Here is a 19,688-nt window from a genome sequence, read left to right on the forward strand (position 1 = left end):
GTTACTACATTAATCATATCAATGGACCTCGTTATGGTGGGTATATTATCCATGTAATATGTCTCATTATTACTAAAATGACCTTTTTAAAATTAAAATTTGATCATGTTATTTCACTACTGAAAATCCTTCAAAAATCTCCCTGTGGCTTCAATTCCACAGATAAACACAGTTAACTTTATCAGTCTCTAAATACATCTCCAGGTTTATATGCACCCATGATTTCCTAATATGTCATCATCCCAATCCCCCATCCCAGTTCAGCCTACTGAACTAATATACTCTCTTAAGGCTGTGATTTGGTATGTCTTCTCCCACATAGCCAGCACTACCATCCACCGTCACTCGATGTTGACTTTACCTCTCTACCTCTTTGCTGACTCCCTTATCTGTTAAGTGTCCCATAGTTTTCCATAGCACCAAGTTTTTTCTTATACAACTCTATCACAGTATAGCTCATATTATGTTTTCGTATTCTTTTTATATGTTAGTCTCTTCCAATAGACTGAAGTCTGAGAAGATGAAGCAATCAACTTTTGTCTGGAACTCGGCTCACTGTGGTGCCAAGTTTCTAACTCATCTACCCTTCGTTCCCTGATACCACAGTGACAAATCCCCTCTTCCTCACTTTCCCGACTGTCCTCCATCCATTTCATCAGGCCTTTGTCTTCACTCCATTGAAATGACTATGCCAAAGTCACCAGAATATTCTTGTTACAATGTGATATGCAATTCTTAATTTTCAATTTACTCAATCTATGAGTAATTATCTCTTCCTGTTGATCACTTCAACTACCTTGAGCCTTTCTTTGCTTGGCCATGGAGACACCACATTATTCTACTTTTTTCTATACCACTGGCTATACTCACAGTCTTTCTCCCTCTCCTCTTTCTTTCTCTCTTTCTTTCTTTCTTTCTTTCTTTCTTTCTTTCTTTCTTTCTTTCTTTCTTTCTTTCTCCCTTTCTTTCTTTCTCCCTTCCTTTCTCCCCGCCTTCCCTTCCCCTCCCCCCTTCCTCTCCCTTGTTCCTCCCCTCCCCTCCCCTACCTTCCCTTCCCTTCCTTCTCTCTCTCTTTCCTTCTTTCTGCCTCATCCTCCTCCCCTGATCCTTTAAATGTTGTAGCACTCTTTGACCTAGGCCATCTTCTCTTTTCTTTCTAACCATCACACCTCAAAAATGGTATCTATTTCCATGTCATCAATATAGTATGACTACTAAATGTTTATCTCAAATTTTGACTTTTGCTCAGAATCCTGCAATAATATGCCTAATAAGTATCTGAAAACTAATATGTCTAAAACAATACTTCTGAAATTGTCCTCTACCTCTACCATTCTCCATCTCAGTAAATGTGACTAACATTCACCTAGCTCTAGGCCAGAAATCTAGGACTCATTTATCTTAATTTCTCTTCCTTATATTCAAATTCACATTTATATCTATGTTCAACCTATCAGTAAACTTCCTTATCTCCACTAAAAAAAATAAATTGCAAAGCTTATAATTCTCACCCCTGATCATGACTTTCCTATCAAAATTACCATTACCTTTCCTCTCCACTATTGCAATTGCCTTCCATTCTGTCTTCTTGCTTTACTCCACCCCTCTTTACACTGGCCACAGTGATTTTTTAGAAACTAAGACCACATCATTCCCTAGCTCAATGAATTCCCTCACTGCTTAGAGAAAAGTCAAACTTCCCATGGCCTCTGAGGGTCCACATGACTTGGCCTCTGCTCTGCCCCCCAAACTCTTCTATCATGCTTGCCATCATTCATTCCGTTCCAGACACCTGGGATTCTTGCTATGGCTTAAACATGTCAAGATCTGTGTCTGCCTCACAGTCTATATGTATGTTTACCTCCAAGACTATTACAACCCTCTCTGTTCATTTCATTTGGATATAAAACAGCCCTGGATGTATTCGTCTGACCTCTAGCCCTTTCTTTACTTTTCCCCATAGTACATACCACTATCTGAAAAAAGAGAACACATTACTGATGTGTTGCTCAATTTCCCTCTACTAAAATGTAAACTCCGAAAGGGCAGGAATCTTATCTTCTTATTCAGAGCGAGAATAGAAAGTGACACTTGGTAAGCACTCACTAAATACTTGTTGAACAGACTGGTTGTATATCTGTGTAAATATCGTGGTTACAGGTCCCTCTTCATCGTTCCTGCATTATTCCTTTCTCCCAGTATTTTCCTAAACAAGCCATATATAACAATATAAATTTTCATATTACAATATATAAATATACTATAAAAGTATCCCCAGATAAGCATTACTATACACATGATACTTTATAAAGTTTCAATTCCCATGTATGTTACTTTCCCAAATATTTTTTTCCTATTTTAAAAGATCTATATTTCCCTACTGATTATTAAGAGAACAGGCTTTAGACAAGCATCCTGGGTTCAAATCCTAATTCTGCTTTTATCTCTAAACCACAGAGGTTTTACTATCTTAAGAGAAATACTAATCTTATCTACCTCCTGGTGTTGGTATCAACATTAAAAAAGAAAATGCTTAATAGTGCTTCTTACAAATACTAATTGCTATTTATTACTATTTTGAGTAACCTCTTCATGGATGAATGGATGGATGAATAAATGAATCAGTGAATGAGGGTTCAGCTCCTGTATTGATTGATTTCCTCATCAATTTCTCTCCTGCTCTAAGAAAAGATGATATAAACAGGTGTTGCCATGGATCTAATACAAGTAAAAAAACTTCTTTCTGGAATTCTAAAGGTTCTGCATGTTGGGTGGAAGGGGGGGCAACGAGATAAAGGTGATGGGATAAGCAGCTAATTAAAGACATTTCGCCCAAAGGCAATAAATGGCAGGTTCAGGGCTTTTCAAAAGATACCTCCCACTAACAAAAGTACTTATGCCTAAGGCCATATATTGTCAGAGCTATTAGTGGCTGCAGGGGGTTATTTGAATCACAGAGTCTCAGAGGGAGGAGAGCTTGGAGTTTTATGAGACTGAAAATTTTAAGAAATCTGAAGTGTAAGAATGTCAAATTTGGAAGATAAAAACTCAGTCTTGGCATATTTTTCAGTTTTATATTTTTTTCCAAGTCCAATGTTCTTATCAAAATATCATTGTACTTTATTATAATTTGCCTAAGGATGGCTGGATATGATAGATTTGTGCAAGATTACTAAATATCATTTACATACTGGTCATTTAAACCTGTGGATCCCCTACCTTAATATTTGACCATTTTAACTATAAGCACCACTCACATACCATGACTAATAGAGTTTAATTTCAGTCTGTTTTTGCAAAATTATGGAACATTTTATTGTGTTTTACTCTAACAACAACAAAAAAGGAAAGTGTTGGTAACAGCATTAAGAACCGTGAAACTAAATTAATATAGTGGAGATGGAAATCATTAGGAATGTGGAAAGCTGCCTTCTTTGGTTTCAAACGGATACTCACTTGGCTTAAGTTGTTAGCTGAGCATTCACTTAACAGTAAAGGTAGAGAAAATACAATGATAAAATCTGGTAAATAGATTGTCAAAGGTTATATCTAAACTGTAAAGAATAGAGAATTTGTTCTCTCTCAGAATAAAACTACCCATATAATATGTAAATCTATTGTTTATGTTTTACCTATGTCTCTTTCCTACAGAAATATTGTCAGAAGAGTTCCAAACTTCCAATGGCTCGTAAAGGTGTAAGCAAGCAAAGTGAGCAAGAGCATCACCACCTGGTGGGGAGGATATGTGTTGTAATGAGCACTGGGTATTATATAAGACTGATGAATCACAGACCTGCACCCCTGAAACAAATACAAAAAATAAAAAAATAAAAAGCTTGAAATTGAAAATACATGGGCCCTGGACTTGAGGAATTGTCCAGTTGTTTGACCTCTACAAGAATTCAGGAAATGATCACAGTTAATTGTTAAAATCCATTCCCTGAGCAAATGTTTATTAAACACCCATTAGATCCCAGGCCCTCTCTTGAAGGAACATGAAAACAATACAGTGTCAGGGCAGAGGAGGACAAGAAAGATTAAGAAACTAAAAACAAAACAAAATAAAACAAAAAACAAAAACAAACAAAAAAACCCAAACTACATATAATATGGTAGATGCTTGTCATTAAAGAAAAGCAGGCTAAAGGTATAGAACAAATGGAGGGAAGGTAGCAGAAAATTATTTTGGATAGGATGTTCAAGGAAGATTATTAGGTTCAATGAAGTGATGTAGTAAGCCTAAAAGATACCTTTGGGAATGCATGTTCCAAGCAGAAAAAATAGAAAGTTCAAAGATCTTGATGTAATTAATACTTTATTCATGAACAAATGTTGAAAATGAACTAAAATTAAAGATAATGCTTTGGGACACCTGGGTGGCTCAGTAGGTTAAGCATCCAACTCTCAATTTTGGTTCAGGTCATGATCTCAGGGTCATGAGATCGAGCCCTGGGTTGGGCTCCGCACTCAGCCAGAGAATGCTTGTCCCTCTCCCTCTGCTCCTTCCCCTCACCCCCTCAAATAAATAAATAAATAAAATCTTAAAAAAATAAAATAATAAAATTAAAGATAACGTTTTGATACTAACCTAAAGATGACCGTGTACTTGACTCTCATATTTGAATCTTTAAAACATCAAACCTTTTCCTTTTTTGAATATTTTCAGACACAATTATTTTTATTCAGAACATTTTGAAGCCAGAAATATTTACAATTAAAAATAGAAATACAGGTATATTTTCATTTATGTAGAGATTAGCAGTTGGACCAAATGGCAGAACCTAAACTGAGTTATCATCTGAGTGTCATTTAGAATCATCACCTTTCTATTTTTGGTCTCACACTGATACCACAGGTTCTTCTCTTATATATTAAATTTTCTGGATTTACACCTATTCTACAGGGTGTACATTATTTCTCAAATGGTATAAAGTAATCCTTTTCATGCGGACTAGGCAGAAAACAAGTGTCCTGTTCAAATTTCTATCTCTAGGTATGCACTTTCAAACAAATGCAAAATAAAAGATAGTCTGTTCTATGTTCAGACTCTCCATAGACACAGCGACAGGTTTCTCAAAAAGGCCAGGGACCTACCTACAAATAGACGGACTTCTGACAGACAGACTGCAATGGCTCCCATGTAGTTCATCTTTTGCCCTTAAAGTAGAAAGTGAGGCTGAATCTAGTCAGGTTGGGAAAAGTACACTAACATTTACTCAGGAAGTTGAATGTCAGCCATGAACTAGGGTCCAGTCTGGAAGTCTGATAGGCTTTAGTGCCTGCTAGGAGCTTTTGTCCTTGCTGAATGACCATAGTTGAAAAGCATCAGCTTCCTTCTATTTACATGGATTTTTATTTCTGATGGCAAAAACACTGGGATTAAACAACTGATTGATAGATGTGACATATATGAAAAAGTTTTGTAATACTCCTGAAACTAATATTATACCTATGTTAAAATAACTGGAATTTAAATAAAAACTTAAAACAAACAAACAAAAATAAACTAACATCTTCTTTCATTAAGATACAAACAAAAAGCTTTGTAATAATATAGAGTAGGGGTTTTCCTCTGCTTTAAACTAAAATCCATTTATGTTTAGGGTTTAGAATTCTCCTTATCCCACAATATATTCTTTTTTTCTCATTTCCCTTTCTTTTCTTCTTTTCTTTTTTTTTAAAGATTTTACTTATTTATTCGACAGAGATAGAGACAGCCAGCGAGAGAGGGAACACAAGCAGGGGGAGTGGGAGAGGAAGAAGCAGGCTCATAGCAGAGGAGCCTGATGCGGGGCTCGATCCCATAACGCCAGGATCACGCCCTGAGCCGAAGGCAGACGCTCAACCACTGTGCCACCCAGGCGCCCCTCTCATTTCCCTTTCTTATTCCTAAAATGTTCTTTCATTTTTCTTGCTTTACTCCTTTTTTAATGTTCTTTTAACTCTTTCTTCTTTTAACCCTATCTCATTTTCATATTTTCATGGACAAAAGAAATTTTTTTGGATAATGCAGTTTTTTTAACTTTTTAAGAACAGAGGAAAAGACTGAATGAATGCACATCTTTGTTAAATATATATATACTCAAAGCCAATTACAATTGTATTAATCACTGTTTTGTTTTTGTTTTGTTATAATAATATTTTTTTAAAGATTTTATTTATTTATTCGATAGAGATAGAGACAGCCAGCGAGAGAGGGAACACAAGCAGGGGGAGTGGGAGAGGAAGAAGCAGGCTCATAGCAGAAGAGCCTGATGTGGGGCTCGATCCCAGATCGCTGGGATCACGTCCTGAGCCGAAGGCAGATGCTTAACCACTGTGCCACCCAGGCGCCCCTATAATAATATTTTTTTATTATATTATGTTAGTCACCATACAGTACATCTCTGGTTTTTGATGTAAAGTTCGATGATTCATTAGTTTCGTATAACACCCAGTGCACCATGCAATATGTGCCCTCCTTACTACCCATCACCAGACTATCCTAATCCCCCACCCTTTGTTTTTGTTTTGAGAGAATGAGTATGCAGCAGAAGGAAAGAAAAAAAATCTTAAGCAGGCTCCACGTCCAGCACAGAACCCAATGCAGGGCTGGATCTCATGACTGTGAGATCATAACCTGAGCCAAAATTAAAAGTAGGACGCTAAACCCAACTGAACTACCCAGGTACCTCATCACTGTTTAAATTTTAACTTTATTTTAATTTTTTACTCTTGCAAACAATGAGAACAAACCAAATCATGAACATACACCTACTGTTTTAAGTCCGTTCCTTTTAAACCATTTGTCCTTAAATGTGTCAATTGATAGAAATTTCAGTCTCCCAAAATAGCATATTTTAACAAATAACTACTATTATTCTCAAGAAAATTAATATTATATTTCTTCCAATGTCTTTCTTAAAAGGTTTAAGTGCAAAAAAAAAAATACTGCATTCAAGGGACGGTACATTATTAGAACTGGAAAGGATGATAGGAGTCCAGGTTTTTAGGCTTTTTAAGATGCAAAAATCTTCTGTGGAAGATAATTTTTACATTTATTAACTTTAAAATGTTATTAAAACAACATATCAACAATGAGAATAAATAATATCAAGACTTTTGTCAGCACTGCATGTAAATTCTATATTCTAGATCCAATACCTTTAGAATTAAAGTTTTCTCTTCTGATTCTGCAAGGGAAGATTTGGCAACAACAAAAACAACTTAATTATTGAGTACTTACAGGGTTCCAAGAACTATGCCAAATCATTTAATAGTCACAATAAACCTACAAGGAAATTCTTTTATTTTCCTGATTTATTGATATGGCAATTGAGAATCAGAAATTGTGTAAATTTTCTAGGATCATGTAGTAACTCACCACATCTCAGTGTTGAGGTTAGAGCACAAGACTATTGCCCAAGACTTAATTAACCCTTATGCTGAGAACTTACAATTCTCAGCTGTGGGGATTTTACTCAGTTTTACATGATTCTTTACAAGTTTTCCCCTTAACATGATAAATACACAAATAGAACCTTTAAGGGATAATTTATAGATTTCCACTTCAGTACTTTGCATATATAGGTTCTGGGATCAGTCAGTAATAAATGGATTTTTTTCAAAGATATTTAAATATTAATGAGCTAGTTTATGAGTTTCCAGATGTCATTATATCATTCTATTTTTATAATAAATGATTATCTTCAAGGAATTTTCATCATGTATACGAAACTAAATCAAGACAGCTACTTACCTAGTTACCTTCTATTATATGGTATTGATATTTTCTATCAATACCTACATAAATAAACTAAAAGTGACACAAATTATGTAAATAATTACTGAGAAAAGTGAGACAGAAATAATGACTGATTCCTGATATTTATAGAGAAATATTAAAAAATCCATTGTGAGGCTTTAGAGATTTATTATTATCATGTGTCTCTCTTCAATTATTAAACTGATTTAAAGTAATGTAATTTCCGATTTATGCATATTGCATGACTAATTTTGGCATAGACATATAGGAACATTTCTCTCAGCTCATGGCCCTTTAGTTTAGGATAATTTATTTATTACTATTTTATAAGGAAGGCAACATATATTGTGGCTCAAAAGGAGAAACGTCTGTTTTGTCCTTAAGAGGGTATAAAAGTACAGAAAGGGGAAGGTCTGTTGGTTTCATTAACCCTAGCTCCATGCCAGGTAAAAAATAGGAGGAACATTAACTTTAGATGATTTGTTCTCCTGTACTTATTGACTGTCAAAAATGTATTTCAATAGGGTAAGTAATCTCACATTATAAATAAAATGTAGATATCGAATTAAGAAAGAATTAGCTTATAAATCAAAACCTGAAGAGAAGCAGTCCTTTATCATTCAGGCTGAGGTTTGGAATCAAAAATTTTTACTGCCCCTACTCCAGCACCTACTGTCTCCTGTCAGTTTAAAAAAATAACTATTTTACCTCTCTAAAACTCAGTTTATTCAATTGTAAATTCTGAAAGTAACTTTTCCAATTGGTTTGCTCTAAGGATTAAATTAAATATGTATCTAAATGGCTCAGCGTGAAACCTGGCAAATAGAAAGGATTAAGTAATTGGTAATCATATCAGAAATTGTGGCTATTTAGCTGAAAGATGAAAAAGTTGAAGAATTATTTATAGTCTCCTTGTGTTTTAAATTATTTTTTTTGGTAGTTTTCAACAAAGAAAAGAATAATAAAATAATAGTTCTCATTCCATTTATTATAACGGGCAGAACTAAAATTTTTGTTTTAAGAAAAATACCCTGTGAGATACGCTAGTTATATGTTTTGGGGTTGGTGATATCAAGTTCCTAGAAAGACCAAGTGACCATCCATCCTTTCTTTATATTCATAAAAGCACTGGTTTATGCCATCTTCCCAGTACAATCACTAATAATGTTCTGATGTGAATGGAAAATATATGATACTTAGAGCAGATATATCCTATACAAATAACATGTTCTATAAATGGTATCAACAGACTTTATCTTTACTCCTTCTTCAGTAGAAATTAGTATATCAATTCACAATTTTAAAATACACTTTATTTTAATGAACTATGAGTCAATATTATGTTAAATCTGTGTTGAAATATGGTAAAATATGTTTTTAAAAGTTAAAAATTAAACGTATTGATATATATATAGTTTCTTTTCAAGTATGGCAAGATGTTATTAAAAATACATTTTATATATTTATAAGTGTATATGTTATATGTGTGCATATAATGTCACCCTCTATGAAAAATTGGATTTGAGATCATTAAAATAAAAACAAAATTTTGCTTATCTTTTATTTAAAATTTCTTCCTCTTATTTTCTAAATCATATACCAATATAACTTTAATAAAAAAGTTCAATTCACAAGAACTAATTCTTTCTTTTTTTTTTTTTTTTAAAGATTTTATTTATTTGTCAGAGAGAGAGAGAGGGTAAGGGAACACAAGCAGGGGGAGTGGAAGGCAGTGGGAAAAGCAGACTTCCTGCTGAGCAGGGAGCCTGATACGGGACTCAATCCCAGAATCCTGGGATCATGCCCTGAGCCGAAGGCAGATGCTTAACTGACTGAGCCACCCAGGTGTCCCACACAAGAACTATTTCTTAACCTGAGATTAAATTTTACCATTCTTCTTTTAATATAATACTATATAATCAGGGGTGCCTGAGTGGCTCAGTTAGCTAAGCATCAGACTCTTAATTTCAGCTTGGTCATGTTCTCGGTGTCCTGAGATGGAGCTCTACCTAGGGCTCTGTGCTCAGTGGGGAGTCTGCTTGAGATTCCCTCCCTCTCCTTCTGCCCCCCACTTCCCACATACATGCTCTCTCTCTCAAATAAATAAATAAATCTTAAAAAAAATATATAATACCTTGTAATCAAAGAAAATAATTTCCAGATATGCTCTTGGGACAAAGAAGAAATAAACTTCCTAACATACCTTTTCCACATCTATAGAAATGTGCAAGAGCCAAAAATCATTGTAATGATCCTGAAATAATATAAAATTCTAAGTTTTTTGTGGCTTAGTAAATATTTTAATCTGTTTCATGTAATTTAACAGGGTTAAGAGCCGATAACTTTAGAAAGTGTATATTCTATTTACCAATTTAAATTAGATATAGTCTTGCAAAAATGAAGTTTTAAACAATTTGATTTCTGACTAACCCTATATGTTCCACTCATTCAAAATGTTACCACTTAGACTTGTGAGAGACTGAAAAAATCTCTTATTTTGTATTATTTACACATATCTATAACTAATAGATGAAAAAAAGATTTATTTTCTAATGCATATTTTGTAATTCTTTTGATGCCAAAGTATAATATGTTAAAAAAAATCAGCTTCTGAGGTCTTTAAAAGAGATATAAATTCTTTACATATTGGAATCTTGGCATTGGAATCTCTGCATAAAATTTTAGAGACACTTATTTTTAACAATCCCATATTAGTAGCATTCAAATTCAATATGTACATATATCTTCACACATCTAAATCAATAAATGAGGAAATTATCCAGCTAATTCAACACAAAATGTTTTCCATTGATCACAGTACATCTGAACTGCATCAAATATCCACATTTGCTTGCGTATTTAGGTACACCATAACTAATGAAGTATTTAAAAATTAATTCATAACTGTTAGATATAGAATTATTGATAGATGCAATTAAGTAATTTTGATATAATATATATACAATCACAGAGCATTCAAATTTACATACTCACCAATACAGGTAGGTAAGGAATCATTCCATTGGGCCAAAGAATTGGGCACTGTATCACACCTAATTGCAATGGATCCATGGAGGATATATCCTGGATTACATTCAAAAAGAACCAATGAACCAACCGCAAATTCATTGCCAATCCTTCTTCCAAATCTTGGTTCAGGCACAGAACTGCATTGTGTGGAACTTGTTCTAGGAACAGCTGTGTACAAATAATTGCTGATTTTAATTTTATATTTGGTAGACAAATACAGATTTCAAAATGTAACTATTAAAACAAATTTCAAGAAATCTTCACTCTTTATCAGTACTCAACAACTTAAATACATTTCTAAAAGTTTTAATATTCATACAGAATAAAATATAATTTAAAATGATTACTGCTATTGTCATCAAGATTTTTTTATTTAGAAAACATTTTACTTTTGAGCCTTTAAGCAACATCAAGTAAGTTTTTTTTCTTATTTTTTTGTTTTACTAAATTCTTATTAATATAACAAAATAGTTTGAATTAGGTATTTCAGTTTATGGGATGATAACTGAAAAACGTATTTTTTTCTTTTTAAACTGGGATACCAAGTTCAAACATGTGTCAGGTTACATAAGGTAATGTCACTTTTTATTTTTCAGTAGTTTCATAGATTTAAAAAAGAAAACACAACATTTTACTAATTTCACAGTATGTTCACAAACTTAGTTGTTCAAAATATGTTTGTTATTGATGAAGACAATTATGTTCAAGGCTAAGTAAAATAGAGGTCAGACAGATTAACAACAATAAAAGTTTTTATTTTCATAATCATATGATATCAAATTTGAAATTGCTTTTAGACTTTATACGTATGTCCTTTGATTGTGACTTTTTTTTTTTTTTGGTTTAGTAAAATAGAATGATAACAGGATGTTTTTTCTTTTTAAAACACATACAGATGGGATTAAAGGGTTTGACAACAGCCCAAAAAATGATATGATGAATTCCAAATAGACTGATTCCTCTTATATGACTTGTAATAGTGCCTTTTTAAATTCATAATATCACATACTGTTTAATGAAGGAATATTATTAAAAATGAAACAGTAAAATATTACAGCCAACATTACAAATGGGATAAAGGAAGTTAATAAAAGTATCAAATATGTTTATAAATGTTTTAAGAATAAAGTTCAATATACATTTGAGAATAACTACTACATGATCATATACAATTAAAACAAAATGTTTCAAATTATAGCCCTTAATATTTTAATGATAATGTGGAAGCTTGTCTATAAAAGGCGAGAAGAAACTGTGTGTTTCTTCTCGAGAAACAAGCTTTCAATTGCACAAAAATATTTAATAGCCACGAAGAAAGTTTGAAATCTCCTGAGAGAATGAGAAACTAAAATTTTAGAATGGAATAATGATTTTCCTGAATGTCTAAGTACATCAGCACAAAATTTTGCACATTTTTAATTTAGAATGTTAGGCTATGGGGAAAACAGAATATGTAGAGCGTGAAGAGTTGTCAGAAAAAAAAATAAATGTTTTAAAACAAATGTTGGAAGTAAGGAAAATCATACTTGAGAATGATGATGGAAGCACTGGTCACTTTTGACTTTGGTCAAAGTAACAGTGCTCTAGTGATGGGGGAGGGAACAGGGCAAAACTTAAAAAAAAAACTAAACTAAAAACAACTTTGATCTCTCCTATATGGTTATGAGGATCTCATCATTAATAACTCTGAACATAGCATGAGGAAACTGATATCATTCCTTAGTGTGTTTCTAGGCTACAGGGTCACTTACCTTGATAAACAAAGTGAAATCCCTTAGCTGTTATTGGTCCAACTGAAGTAAATCGAATTGTGATCTGATTACCTGAACTCAGTGGAAGTGATTCTCCTACTCAACAAAACAAACACTAAGATATCATAAATAATTTCATTCAGTAAACCTAACAAATTATATTAATTTACAGTTATTTGAAAATGCCAATCTATGTTTTATCAAATTACTTTAATATGCCCTACCTTTGATAATATATTTTCTTTGGGTTCAGCTTCAATCTCAACGTTTTTACCAGAAGGCTTTCATTACATTTGATACATATTGTCTCATTTTAAAAATAATCCTTAAATATTTTATATTACATTAAATACCACAGACTAAGTGACTAAATATTATATTTACTTGTTTACAATCCCCCAAAATAGTTGGTTATATTTTTCTCAAGTGTTTGAGTTACTATTGTGTTTCTATTTTTGTTTTCAATAAAGAGTGACTGTATTTTCAGTTTATTTCTCATATGGAAGACATAAATCTCAACTTTCACTCTAATACCAATCAAAGTCAGTCTTTAATCAATAACTGATGCATGGCAGTTCTATTAAAGGATACCTGAATGGGATCCTGAGAGGGAAGATAACAGAGAAGATTGCTGAGTTGGCCCATCATACACCTCAACAACATCGTGGAGTGATGTCTGGAAAAATACAAACTGGCCAAACACCACTGATCAACAGGAACCAGGAGAAGCAAACAAATCACCAACCATCCAAAAACAAAAACAAAAAACAAAACAAAACAAAAAATAGAAAGAGGAGGAGAGAGAGAACAAAGTATTACAATATAATACTCATCTTTTTTCTACCTTTAAAAGAGGGTAGGTGCCAATTGGTTGATATGCCTAACACATGTATTTCAGGTCATAAAGGAAATGACCACAGCCTAAAAGCAATAAAAATTTTTAAATACTATTTAAAAAAAATAAATTAAACAGGTATAACATTTATTTTTAGATCAGAAATCATAAGGTTGGTGATTAATACTTTATAATAACTCTTTGATTTTCCCATTGGTAGTTTGGTTCTTTTCACTTTGTGACTCTCTTCTCTTTTTCTAATTTTTTTCTCCTCTTTTATATAAGATAGACAATGTTTTAATTTAGGGGGATTTTTTTTAGATTGCTTGTAAAATGCTGTTCCATTATCAGTAATAGTTTCACTGGAAAAATATCACCAAGATACTTTTCAGGTACAGTGTTTAGTTCACATTCTAACTTAAAAATGATTCCTAGGCATTGTTAATATTCTGCCAAAATAAAGAAATATTATTTATAATTTCTCAGCAATTGAGATATAAAATTTTACAAAATGATTGCTTTTTCATGGTAAGTACAGATCTGAAGTACTTACCATAGATATCTATAAACTTCTCTTTTTTTGTACTTTTCCTTTAAATATATATGAACTTTACATGTAGAAATGACCCAAACTATAACTTAAAAGAAAGAACTTGTCCCAGAGCAGAATTAAGCTTGTATTTTGTGTTTTTTAAAAAAGGAAATATATAATAAAAATTATCCTTAAAACACCTTGAATAGAAAAGTTAACAGGGTTTAAAGGAGTGATTTTTTTTAAGTTTACTAGTGTAAAAACAAGGTAACTTTCATAAACTCAAAATCACATTACTGTAATTAAACTACACATTGCATGAATATTTTTATAAGAATATTTTTAAAAGTTCATCATATTACACTTGAATCAATGTTATGGTCATCCTTTGGTGGTCCTATGAAGACAGGCTAATTCATCTGAAACATGCTGAGGTTTGCATATGAACACACACACATAATAGTGTAAATGAAGCTATATATGCGTGTATATACATATATATATATATATATATATTTTTTTTTTTTTTTTTTTTTGCCTGCTAAAATAAGCTGGTGATCTCAGTCCAGTTCTTTGTGGGGTAAAGGAAAATGAATACAGACACAGAGTTGTTGCTTTGAACAATTCCTGAACATTGCTGTGCTACTTTTCATAAATAATCCTCCTGAAAAAATTTCTTAAAAGTCATGAAAATAAATTTTTATTTCTATCGAATCAGATAATGTAGTCTATTGTTTTAATAGTTTACAAACCATATGAAATTTTAGTCCAGACCTTTTTAAAAGATCCATACATTGGTCCACCAAATCCCAAGACATTTCAAAAATACTACAAAAAATATTAAGAACATTTTTGTTTTCTGTTTTTGCATTTGTTTAGATTGGTGTTTGATCTGTTTTCAACTGTCTTTGCAAGCTTCTATTACAATGCAGATGTTGTCATTGCCTGTCTGAGTGTCCCCCTTGTCCCCCACCCCAAATCATGTTAGCCTAATCACAGGCACTTTGCTAAAAACCCTGCAAAACAAGGTTCTTGGTAGATAAACTATTCTTTTGCTATATCTTTTTTGGGAAGATATTAGGAATAAAAACCACTAAAATTCAACATCTTTTAACTCTTTCTGCCTAAATATTTCAAATATTTCATTAGGAAACATGCCCAATTCCCAAGCAAACCACCCCATTACAAACAATATCTAAAAAACAAAACAAAACAACTGCCCCCCCCCAAAAAACACAAAAAACAGAGTAATCTAAGGGCTTTTTCTAAGGAAAAACGAAAAACAAAATTTTTTTCTTGTTGGTAGGCCTCTTGTTCACAATTGTTACTTCTCTACAGGTAGACCAGTATTTTGTGTCACTTGTGAACTGGATATGTTGAAAGGGTAACTTCTAACAATATAGCCATTAACACTGCGTATTTGTACCACGTTAAGTAATGAAAACTGTAGGGCGTGCCCTTGGAGTGTTCTTATTAACTTGTGCCTGCAATTTGTGGTGTTAATTCTGAGGTGACAGTGGGGAGAACTGAGAAGGGCAGGGGGTGCGAGAGTGGAGTGTTGAATCTAGCCTCATTAAGCACTTACTAACTTGTAGTAAGCTACTACTCTTTGTGCTCTAACTCTGCATTAACATAGCCAATGGAAATCTTAAAAACAGCAGCTTTTATTAGGAAAAAAAGTTACTCTGAGAGTATACAAAACCATTATATGAAAAATAAAATTTTAAAGTACATTTTTGAGTAAGTTTTTTGTAGTATGAAATATCAAGAACACTTGCATAGTGATCTGATTTCCTACACATCACTAGGTTCAGTATTGCCTCACTAAATTATGTTACAAGCCCGAACCAAATCTTTCTCAGCCAGAAATCTCAAGAATTAAATGGTAAACCTTGTGTTTGCTTCCCCATGCCTTCCACAAATGCCTTTACTTAGTTTTCTCTTATTCACACAGCAGGAGGTCTTCTGTTTCTAAATGTTCTGAATGGCCAACTGCACCCTTTGCATGGTTGAGGCCTTTGTGGGAAAAAATTGTGAAAGACTTTAAGATGGATCGAAAGATAATGGGATGTTGTGTTTTGGTGAGATGTTTTTTAGCCTACCCTTCTGGGTCACCTGTGTTTGGGGGGGGCTGTGGTGTATGCAATGGATTATTGTCCAATGGACAGACCTGTAAATTCATTTCAGCATTCCACGCTTATCTATGTATCTATGCATCGATCTGCCTCACTATCCATTGATCTATATTTGGTTATTGAATTCTATATTGAACCACTGTAGTATTTACTGAAACCCTCATTAATTCCTGAGTTAAATAAAATTTTTGATACATGAAAAAAATCTGATACATGTTTACTTTATATTTGCATGGGAGTCATGGTTACGCTCTCTTCAAAAAACAAAACAAAAATCCTTTTAACACTGATCTATGTACCTCAACCTGATGACTGGACCATCTTTTTAATTCTAGGACTACAATTAACACACAAAGTCTGGGCTGATTATGCCTTCTGAAATGATTAGTGAGCCCTCTATCTTCTTTTTCTTAGTTTCCAACAGAGATACAAAATTCTCTGCACCTCAGCTCCCCGGCTTCTTTCCCTTTCTCTGGAGATCTGCACGTAAATATCAAAAGCACTTGGTTCTCAGGCTATTAGAGTAGGCTATAAACACTAAGCTGTTTTTTAAGGGAAGCACCACTTTAAGTGAATTTTTTTCCCTTCTTAAGCATGATAGATCTTAAAAATAATGTTTTAACTCCTTTGTTAAAAATCCATTTTATGATGTTACATGTGTATTACTGCAAGCTAAAAAAAAAGAAAAGGGAAGCCTAATAAGGTAGAAATAAATACGTAAAATACCCGTACAAATCAGTCCATGCAAAGAATCTATTTTCTCTGAAACTACTTCTGAGCCTCTTATTTTCCGCATATTTTATTCTATAATTCAATTTTTATTAGTTTAACTAATATTGTTGACTCTATTCTATGATGTACTGGAAACAGCTGGGGTCAGAAAGCCAACTGGTCCAGAGAGAGTCCTTCTCCTAGACCCCATTAACTATATTTGTAGTCATTCAGGTAGCAGCTTACCTTTACCTATGGAAAGATGTTAGGTAAGCCAATTAAATTAACTGTAAACTACCAACAGGGCATTTTTTAATGCAGATCATTACTGTGCTAATCATTTAATCCATTCTTAAAAGCAAGTCCTCTACCAACCTGTAATGGGCAACATGTAGGAGGTGTAGGCTGTATTTTTAAAAAATTTACAATTCAGATTTTTTAAATTAAGATTTTATTTATTTATTTATTTATTTATTTATTTGAGAGAGAGAGAGAGCACGAGAGCATGGGCAGGGGGAGAAGCAAACTCTCCTCTGAGTAGGGAGCCTAATGTAGGGCTCGATCCCAGGACCCCAAGATCATGACCTGACCCAAAGGCAGACAGACACTTAACCGACTGAGCCACCCAGACACTCCTACAATTTAGATTTTTAAATGTCACTTAAATGGTGTGCTTAAATCACTTAAATAGAGAAAACCTCTAATTTTGATAGGATATTTACCCCAATTAAAATTTTGCCCTAGTTCATTTGCTCCCCCATGAGCAAATAAACTCAGAATGAGACAGGGCATTGTGTTTATCTATTTTTCTTTATAGATAAAGCAAGGTTTATTTGACATCTAATTTTTACAGTATTCTATCCAACCAAGACAGAATGGGGTTCCATTTAAGGAGATGGTTTACATGATACAAGTGTTCATTTAACTAAGTTTCAAAGAACGTTTGTTTTCTTATTCTGCACCAACTCTCTCATCTCTTCTTTAGTCACATTCGTTTACGTCGTGAGACTATCCATTCTGCTTAATTTAGCTATTCCAAATGTAAGTCAATAAATGATGAAAGGGTGCCTGGGGTGGCATAAGGAAACTACTGAACACTGATATGGCTGCACAGTTAGAATGCACATTGTAGACCAGCAGTCCCTCGGGAAGTATCTTTGTGGAAGACAGTACAGGGGACCCGTGAGGTGTGCCATCATGCACTACACAGTTTAGCGCGCAGAGGGGCATGCATTTGTTTAGAATATAAATAAGTAGTTCTCTACTCTCGACTGCTGCTGAAATGTTCCACCATTGCCTAAGCAAGTCAGAAACTTTTGGAAGTTGCACTTAATTCTTGTGTCATCAAAATAACTAGCTAGTGCATTCATTGTACAGAGGCTCACTGATTTAGCAATTAACTTTAAATGAACATAATAAAACAAACATGGACACGATTGATGTTATTCAGTGATTAGGACTGGAGTTATCAAATTAAAAATAAATATTGAGTTTATGCAAATACGGAAGGGTTTTAATTTTGCCTTTGTCAATTTTGTTTTTCTCTCAGGAAGGAAATCAGTCACAGAGTATCCCAATGGCATACTAGTTTTAAAAGGGAAAAAAAGCCCTCAGACTCAGATGGGACCATGGCCAAAGGAACTGATCTAACTGTTTCTGTTTAAGGTCGTGAGTGGTAAAATTAAAATGTCTAAGAGTCTGTGGTAAATTCAGGTCTCACTCAAACTTGCTTTGATATAAAAGGGATCAAATTTGGTAGAGGAAGCAGGGAAGTAGGTTTCTTAGGGCAGAGGTAGTCTGGTAGTCAGATGGGCGGTAGCTCATTCACCATGGTGCCAACGCACTAAAATGACGAGATTTCTTTGCTCTCTGACAGAATGGATAAAGCAGCTTACAGATTGTCAGCATCTGTGAACTGAGCAGATTTAGGACTAATGTTTTAAAATCACAAATCCATGGGTCTGGAATACCCTAATAAAGGATAAATGCAAACTGGAAAATGAAGAGTTAGGGTCAGGTTCTGGAATCAGACTCTAGGACTAAATCTAGGATGAGTCACATGAGGAAGTCACTTCAACATCCCATGCCTCAACTTCCTCATCTGTAAAACAGGGAATAATAAAAGTACCTACCCTCATAAGATTGATGTGAGTTATCATATACATTGATACTCATAAAACATTCTGAACAAGAACCCGAACACAGTAAGATGTATTAGTTACTACTATTGGTATCTCAGCCTTGTAAATAAATATGCTACTAATTCAATCTGAAAATTCACTGGTAGGCAAAAGTTAATTGATCTTCGAGGTTAGATAGCATTTTTTTCCCTCACACTCTCCCTTCCACACATGCGTATTTAGAACAAAGGTAGACCTAATTGGGCTAGAAGAGCATTCCAGCCATTTTAATCAAAGTTCATTGGACTGATGATTTCAAAATGGCTATATGCTTCTCTGTCTACTTGATTTTACATTTTGTCCTTTTGGGTGGAATATGAAAATGGAATTAGCAGTTTTCTATATGGGCTAAGAATAAGGGAACAAGTTGACAGAGCATTCTACTTTTGTTTTAGTTTGTTCCCTTCATCTTTCCTAGATCCTCTGGTGTAAAAGCACTGAAACACCACAAAAGAAATAGTTCCACACAGAGGGGAGTCTGGGCAGGAAATGGAAAAGAAAAATATCGTAAATTCCTATTAGATCTCAGCATGATTCTCAACATGCCTGGTATCCTTTTCAAAATCCATACATTCTTTTGTATTCTAGGGTTCATTCTGATTGTATTAGGCACTCAGCTGGTTAGTAGCTCTGTGAAAAAATTGTAAAGAAGTCACCCCTGTTTTGCTCATCTTGCATTTTATTCACCAACACGGCACAGAAGAAAACACACATGTGCACTCGCACTACCAGCAGAACAGATGTATTTGAAACTGTACCTGTTTATGTGT

The 19,688-nt window shown here is 33.6% G+C and overlaps 1 protein-coding gene across 3 annotated transcripts in view; it reads right to left on the bottom strand.

Annotated features, from left to right (window-relative positions):
- The window catches only part of CSMD3 (CUB and Sushi multiple domains 3), a 1,143,082-nt gene that overhangs the window by 151,398 nt on the left and 971,996 nt on the right, over positions 1-19,688 (bottom strand). For 2 of the 3 annotated variants that reach the window (XM_026495546.4, XM_026495545.4), the window contains 3 exons: positions 13,117-13,230; positions 12,526-12,621; positions 10,739-10,942 (listed from right to left, as the gene is read on the bottom strand). In XM_026495546.4, coding sequence (XP_026351331.2) covers positions 10,739-10,942; positions 12,526-12,621; positions 13,117-13,230 — 414 coding nt within the window. The remainder of the gene's footprint in view (positions 1-10,738; positions 10,943-12,525; positions 12,622-13,116; positions 13,231-19,688) is intronic. The other variant, XM_026495547.4, reaches the window with a different exon arrangement.

The sequence above is a fragment of the Ursus arctos genome, unplaced genomic scaffold (genome assembly GCF_023065955.2).
Source record: "Ursus arctos isolate Adak ecotype North America unplaced genomic scaffold, UrsArc2.0 scaffold_6, whole genome shotgun sequence".
Lineage (NCBI taxonomy): Eukaryota > Metazoa > Chordata > Mammalia > Carnivora > Ursidae > Ursus > Ursus arctos.